General features: G+C 40.1%; 1 protein-coding gene across 1 annotated transcript; it reads left to right on the top strand.

The window, feature by feature from the left end:
- Positions 1–6,477: 6,477 nt before the first annotated feature.
- Positions 6,478–7,221, top strand: LOC148046210 (olfactory receptor 14J1-like). The gene has a single exon (XM_087714582.1). The coding sequence runs from the start codon at positions 6,478–6,480 to the stop codon at positions 7,219–7,221; it is 744 nt and encodes a 247-aa protein (XP_087570708.1).
- Positions 7,222–7,431: the final 210 nt, after the last annotated feature.

Here is a 7,431-nt window from a genome sequence, read left to right as displayed (position 1 = left end):
TAGTAAATTTCTAGAAGTTTCTAGAAATCCTTCTGAATTTCTATTATTCTATTATATCTTACAAGGTGTATATGTTTAATAAATAAATAACACACACACACACGCACACACACACACACACACATTTTTGATTGCTCTTTTTCCAAGTTTATTTTCTATGCGGTTACATGAAGAAATCCACCACCACCACCACCATAAATGTTGGTATCATTGGTGGATAGATGTGTGTCTAAAGAACATGGTGTTTCAATGTTTTAAAAGAGTATTCCACAAGTGTTCCAGAGGCCAGTTCCCCATTTGAAAATCTAGTGGTGAGTTAATGGAGATTTCCAGTTTGTGAAGATTTCAAGAATGAACAATTACATTTAGCAACTGGAATGCAGTTGCATGAATAGTAAGTAATTAAAAAAAGACACTAATACATGTTGCACTGGTTACCATTTCTGGGTGCAATTCAAGGTGCTAAAGTTGTATGTATTTGTGACCAGGTTATTTGGGAGAACATATTTTTCCAAGAGTCTCTTTCCACCCAATTTGATCCAGAATGTTAATACTGCAGATCTAATTAATTAAAGAATGTCAGCTGGTAGTGTCTAGAAGACAAATCCTCCGTATAACAATCCCTAGACTAATATATGTCTAGTATCTTTCAAATTGTAATCGTATCATGGTATCATGATTGTAATAATACTATCTTCTACTTGTAGTTTTAAAGATGGCAATCGACAGAAGTTATTTTGAGCTCTTTTACAATTCTAGCTCTTTCCCAGTATATCTTGGGTAAACTTTCAGAATAAAAATCACAATCATAAATGTCTAAAAAGAACTTAGAGTGGAGAAGTGCAGATTCTGGGATGAACAACCAGTGGCTGAGCAAAGGGAAGCTTAATGGCAGCAGCACCCAGAGTAACACAGAGCAACCAGAGAGAGTATAGCACCCATGACACTGTAGAGCAACCAGTGGTGGAGCCATGGCCAGCTGCAGGGCACAGAGCAACCAGAGGCAGAGTAGACCACTAGTGGCAGCAGTACCTAACCTTGCATCCAAGTAGGTCACTGTAGGACAAAATATTGGGGTTAAGAGGCCTAGATGCAAAACAATTTCTAAAGAGCAGCCTGAGAATTTCTGGTCCAGCAGTATTGCAAAGGAGGCTGTGCTGGCAAACTGGGAATGTGTGGAAAACAGAGTGACAACTGAAAATGGTAGCAATGTGGAAGAAGGTAAATTTCAGAACTCGCCAGGAGAGGAGCTAAAATAAGCATTACTTCAGCATGAAACTCCACAGGTTATATAGCTCTTCACCACTAACATATTTTAACTAAAAATTAAATAAAAATAGGTGTTCCAATTTTATAAAATGGTTAGATTTTTGAATGTTATAATTTTTAAATCTTATAATTTTTAATGTTTAGACTTTTATATCATTTTTTAAAAAAAATTGTAAATGTTTATTTATTTTCCACCCATATCAAAGCAAATGATTCTTCCAAAATGATTTAAATGGTAGGATAGAAGGGAAATTCATCAAATTTGAAGAGAACACATAGTTGGCAGGAATAGCCAACACTTTAGAAGATAGGTTTAAGATCTAGAAGGATCTTAACAAACTTGAAATTCAGTGGTGAAAAATGTTAAGGTTTTACACTTAGACAAAAAATGCACTGGTATAGAATGGGTGGTACCTGGCCCAGTAGCAATAAGTTTGAGAGGAAACTAGGAATCCTAGACAGCAGTGGTGGGTTTCATTTTTTTTAGAACCTATTCTGTAGGTGTGATCTGTTTTGTGGGAGTGGCTCGGTGGTCATGTGATCGGGTGGGCATGGCCAACTTATAAAATGTGGTGAAACTCACTTAACAATGCTCTTACTTAGCAACCAAAATGTTGACTCAGAAACTCTGGCATTTGAAGTGTGCAAGTCTTAAAGCTGTTACGTTACCAGACCCTTGCACCCCTAATCTTTTAGAAAAAAATCCAGGGATGTTCAAACTTGACAGCTTTAAGACTTGTGGACTTCAATTCCCAGAATTCCTCCTCCAGTCATGTTGGCTGAGGAACTCTGGCTTTTGAAGCACGCAAATCTTAAAGCTGCCAAGTTACAAGACCCTTGCACCCCTAACTCTTTACAACCCCCCCAAAACCTAAAACTTTATTTTTTAAAGCATTTTGTACCTGAGGAAAGTCAGAACAAGGTGCGCCAGCCACACACCACCTCCACTGATTTTGAAGTCTTTCTTCCATGCTGCCAAAACCCCCAGTGCTCTTCACCTGTGGTCACCCCTTCAACCTTCCATCTATGGAGGATATGGGGTGATCCTCCTGGAGGGAAAGCCAAGGGGCACTCCCCCCCGAATAGCACATAGGCTTAGGAAAGTGAGAGGGGAAAGGGGAGCTTCTCTTTTTTTCCGCTTCTCGGCCTGAAACAAAGCAGCGGTGAGGAAGGAGTCTCTGGTGGCTGTGGTAACAGAAGTGGCTATGGTGGCTGAAACACAATCCAGGGCAGTAAGTTCCAGGCTTTGGGCAGGAAGTCCTGTTGTGGACTTCAACTTGCAGAAATTCTCCTTCCCTCTCTCAGCTGTTATCGCTGGGGTTCTGCCAGGACAATCGAGATCTTGGGAGGGACATTTCCTCCCCCTCCAGACAGCCTATGCTGAAAATCAAGTGAGGGCGGGCTAGTTTGAATGCGAGTGAACAGGTAGTTTAGTGGCCCACCTTCTTTGCTCAGATGGGCAGAGAAAGAAAGGAGGCATGCGATAGCTGAGGGCATGGGCTCTTTGGAGGGGGGAGGAAGGTACTTTCCAAAGACCAGCTTCTTTCCTTCCCTTCTGTGGTTTGGAAAACAGATATTTTCACAGCAGCGGCAGAAGCACAATCCCAGGCAATTAGTTTCAGCTCTCCCTTCCCCAATAATGTCCTATTATTGCTGTAGGCACTTTTGCTGAATCCAGCATGGTGGCGGGACTTGCTATTGCTGAGAGCTTCGCTGGCAGCCACTTCTTGCCATCACCGCCACACTGGAAAGAAGCCGGCCTTTGAAAGAACCTTCCCTTCCCCTCCAGAGAGCCCATAACTGGAGAGAAAATTGGGTGGACTGGTTGGAATGCGGAGGAGTGGGCAGTTTGGGGACAGCACCTCATTTGCTCATTCAGGCAGGCAGAGAAAGAAAGGAGGCTTGTGATTAAGCATCCCTGTTACCAAGGGCGAAGGGGAACATCTTCGCCCTCAGCTATTGCATACCTCCTTTCTCCACTCACCACCTAGTCAGGCCACTAAACTGCCTGCTTGCCTGCATTCAAACCAGTCCGCCTCCTCTCTTTTGGCATGGGCTCTCTGTAGGGAGATGGGAGGTCTCTCCCAAGACCTGCTTCCCTTACCTCATGGCACAGTTCCAGGATGGCAGGATATTCTTTTTTTCACTGGTACGGGGGCATAGTCTTGATCCCTGCCTTCCTGCTGCCTCCAGTCCAGCCCTGCGCAAACTCTCCATCACCCCACTGACCTGGGGACATTCCCAGCTGCAGTTGGCATTCTCCTAGCGATCTTTCCTGGCTGCACCCCAGAGCATCATGGGGTGGCAGCGCATAGGCTGCTGACTGACCCAGGGCCCACCTAGATTCCTGGAGAGGAAGGATCAGCAGGAGAAAGCCAACTCTGCTGGCAATGTGGCACAAAGGAGTAGCCCAGTAGCTGCCATGTCCCATTGCAGGCATCCAGGGTGGCTTCGATGTCCCACCTTCCTGCTGCCTTCAGTCCGCACAACCTTCCCACCAACTCACTGACTCAGAACACACTGCTGGATGGCCTTTTCTTTTCATCCTGTTGCCGGCTGCAGCCATGTCTGGGCAGGTGTTGTGCCCCTAGACCGGTCACATGGCAGTGGTGCAATGGCTGCTGACTGTCCCAGGGCCCACCCAGTTTCTTTTGGAGTGGGCAGCAGACAGGCAGCGTTCCCCCCACTTCCCCAGCTGCCTGCAGCCTTGGAGCCTTGGCAAAAGAAGTGGGTGGGCAGGACAAGCATGGTGTGGACAGGAGGGGCAAGTGAGCAAGAGAGCAGTGACCAGGCAGGGGGAGGGGTGAGGGGAGCGTTCCTGTACTGTCCCACTGGACAAAGGGGTTCTAAAAGGTATGGTAAATTTGACGAACCACTTCTGGCGTACTTCCCCCCCCCTGCCACACAGCCACTTAAATGTAAGCCAGCAGTGTGACATCACCTTCAAAAAAGCAAATATAGTCCTAGGCTACATTAACAGAGGGATAGAATCAAGATCATGTGAATTGTTAGTATTATTTTATAACACTTTTGTAAGACCAGAGCAACAAAGATGATTAGAGGACTGGAGGTTAAAATATACAAAGAATGGTTGCAGGAATTGGAGAAGTCTACTTTAATAAAAAGAAGGATTAGAGGTGACATTAGCAGTCTAAGAGGCTATCACAAAGAAAAGTGGGTAAACCTCTTCTCTAAAATACCTGAAGGCAGGACAAGAAGCAATGGATGGAAGCTAATCAAGAAGACAACTAACCTAGAACTAAAGTGGAATTTGCAGACAGTTAGAACAATTAATCAGTGAAACAATTTGCCTCCAGAAGCAGGAAATTATTAAGGAGGAATCCAATTGACACCATTGCTCATCACTGCTCATCAGTACTCCATTATGGAAGTTTTTAAGAAGAGTTTGGACAGCCAATGAACTAATAGATCAGAATACCTCCAAGATTTTCCAACTTTGTTATTTTGTTATCCTGATACCTTGTTCTTCTTCTTTTTTTCCAATTATGTAAAACATTGCCTATTACTCATTCTTCTGTTTATAATAAATATAAATAATTTATTAATAGCATTTTCCCATAAAAATTCCATATAATACTGGAAAAAAGAATGTTTACATTTCCTGATGAAAACAATTGAGACAAATTTGGGCATTCTTTTGAAAAACAGCAGACATTTTAGTGTTCATGTCTCATAAACTGTAACGGACATTAAAATATAGAAGTTTGCTCAATCCTAGATGATGCAGATAGCCACTGTTTTCCTATGCATCTGTACATTTTATTAACAATGTAGGTATGTACAATGCCGTTGATAATCAAGCTGAACAATTATATCAGCCCCAGCAAAACTACTTAGTGTGACTATTCCCTTATGTATAGATGCCATTAATATTGCTTCCCATGTGAGAGTGAGTTTGAAATGTTGAGATCACCTTATGTGGGCCTCATGAAATTTGCAGCATGATAATATAGGTGACAGTTATGTATTTATTTACTTGGACTCATATATTGCACCATTCAAACCATCTCTGATATAGATATGAAAGGTAACCTTAGAATACAAATTTTAAGATGGTGTGTTGCAGTTAGAAAATTCAATTCTTTTCCTCTCTTTTAGTTTTAACCGTGGTCTTTTAACACTGAGGTAATGTGAAATGGGGGAAAAATCTGGATGTCAGGATCAGCCAGTTAGCTATCACATTTTCATTCATTGTTGCTCAAAAACAGGTTTCCTAAGTGTGCATTATCCAAGTGTACAATGAATCACAACTGCAAAATTTAAATCTGCAATAAGAAATATGTTGCCTATTTCTTGTGTAAAAGCTGAAGAGGAGCATGTAAGGAAACTCAAAATAAATCTGCCATTTTGTGTGCATAAATTTGAATCAGATTATGGAAGAATAAATATAAACAATCTGCTGCTAGGAGCCTTTTTTCTTTTAAAACTTTCTATTACTTTTCCATTCTATTAATTTGAATATTTTTAAAAAGTCAGGTTTTTTTTCCAGCAGCATCTCTTTTTTGATACTTACTTATGAATTGTTAAAATGTAAGTTTTTAAAAGTGTACCTCTGATCCCCTCAAGTATTTTTAATGTTTGCTGACATTACGCTACTGAATGTCTTTTGCTATGCACATGGGAGCAGTGATTAGTTTGCATTGTAAAAATTATTGTGAAGATAGTACTTCTTCACAAGTGATGCACAGGTAAGCATTGAACATGAAATGGGAGATGTGCTCAGAATTTAGGAAATAAATAAAGAATTCTTACACATAATGAAGGGGGGGAAGGTAACTTTAATGTTGGTTTTTACAGTTATACTGAACATTATAAAATTACATAAATTTCAGTAAGATATAAGCCATTTCTTATAACTATCTATTCTCAAATATATATTAAGCATATAAGAAAAAAGTACAGGGGGAATAAAAAGTTGTTATACACTTATAAAACATTGTTGCTCTTAGGAGAAAATAAACTTTTCAAAGTAATAGATATGTATATAATTTATATTTCATCTTCCTACAGCATAATGACATGCTGAACACAACAAATATATTGGATTTTATCCTTGTTGGATTTTCTGAAAATCAAGAGGTTCAAATTTTACACAGCAGTGTTTTCTTTATAATGTATCTTTTTGTTCTGGGGGGAAATCTTCTCATTATTTTTTTGATACTGTTCAATCGTTGTTTGCACACACCAATGTATTTCTTTTTAATCAATTTATCTATTGGTGACCTTGGTGGGACATCTGCTATTATACCCAAATCTATAGTAAATGCCCTCATGGGCTCCAAATGGATTTCATATTCTGAATGTATGACTCAATTATTTTTCTATCTTTCTTTCTTATCATCAAATTTCTTCCTTCTCACTGTTATGGCCTATGATAGATACATTGCTATCTGCCACCCACTACACTTTGCATCCATAATGAATTGGTCCAGTTGCATTCAAATGGCCGGGGGGGCCTGGGTAGTTGGATTTCTGCATGGAGCTCTTCACACAGGATATATTTTTTCAATGCCTTTCTGCTCCAACATCATCAATGATTTCTTCTGTGAAGTTCCACAATTAATTAAGCTCTTTTGTCCCGGTTCTTACGTCGGTGAAACCTACATACTTATCTTTAGTACAGCCTTAGAGGTTGGCTGCCTTTCATTCATTATCTTATCCTATGTATGGATTTTTACCACGGTGCTGAGAATGCCCTCAACTGAGAAAAAAGAAAAAGCCTTCTCTACTTGCATCCCCCATCTGATTGTGGTTTCCCTATTAGTTGGAAGTAGCCTCTTGGCTCACTTGATACTACCTGCAAATTCTCCATCCACACTGGACAAAATATTTACTACACTATATGCAGTTGCACCTTCTTTAATGAATCCAATAATCTACAGCATGAGGAACAAAGATGTCAAAATTGCCTTTAGAAAATTGCTTGGTTGACAATTATTTTGGTGAAGAATGATAATTTCCCTTTGATACACGAATTTGTTTATCATCTTAAACTTGGAATTAAGCAGACTAAGAAGTTGCAGTTAGATAAGGGTAACTACTCAAGCATATCCCATTGAATATAAATTGATTATTTAATGTGTTATAGATTTTGTTATATCAGACCAAAATAAATGTTTTAAAATATTGGGCCTTTTGTAG

This window comes from Thamnophis sirtalis, unplaced genomic scaffold, assembly GCF_051295495.1.
Source record: "Thamnophis sirtalis isolate CommonGarterSnake01/CBP01778 unplaced genomic scaffold, rThaSir2_p1.2 scaffold_4, whole genome shotgun sequence".
In the NCBI taxonomy this organism is placed as follows: domain Eukaryota; kingdom Metazoa; phylum Chordata; class Lepidosauria; order Squamata; family Natricidae; genus Thamnophis; species Thamnophis sirtalis.
This window is presented reverse-complemented; position numbering and strand designations above follow the sequence as displayed.

What these genes read in the sequence shown, in the direction of transcription:
- LOC148046210 (XM_087714582.1), top strand. Translation starts at nt 6,478, where the DNA reads ATGTATTTCTTTTTAATCAATTTATCTATTGGTGACCTTGGTGGGACA.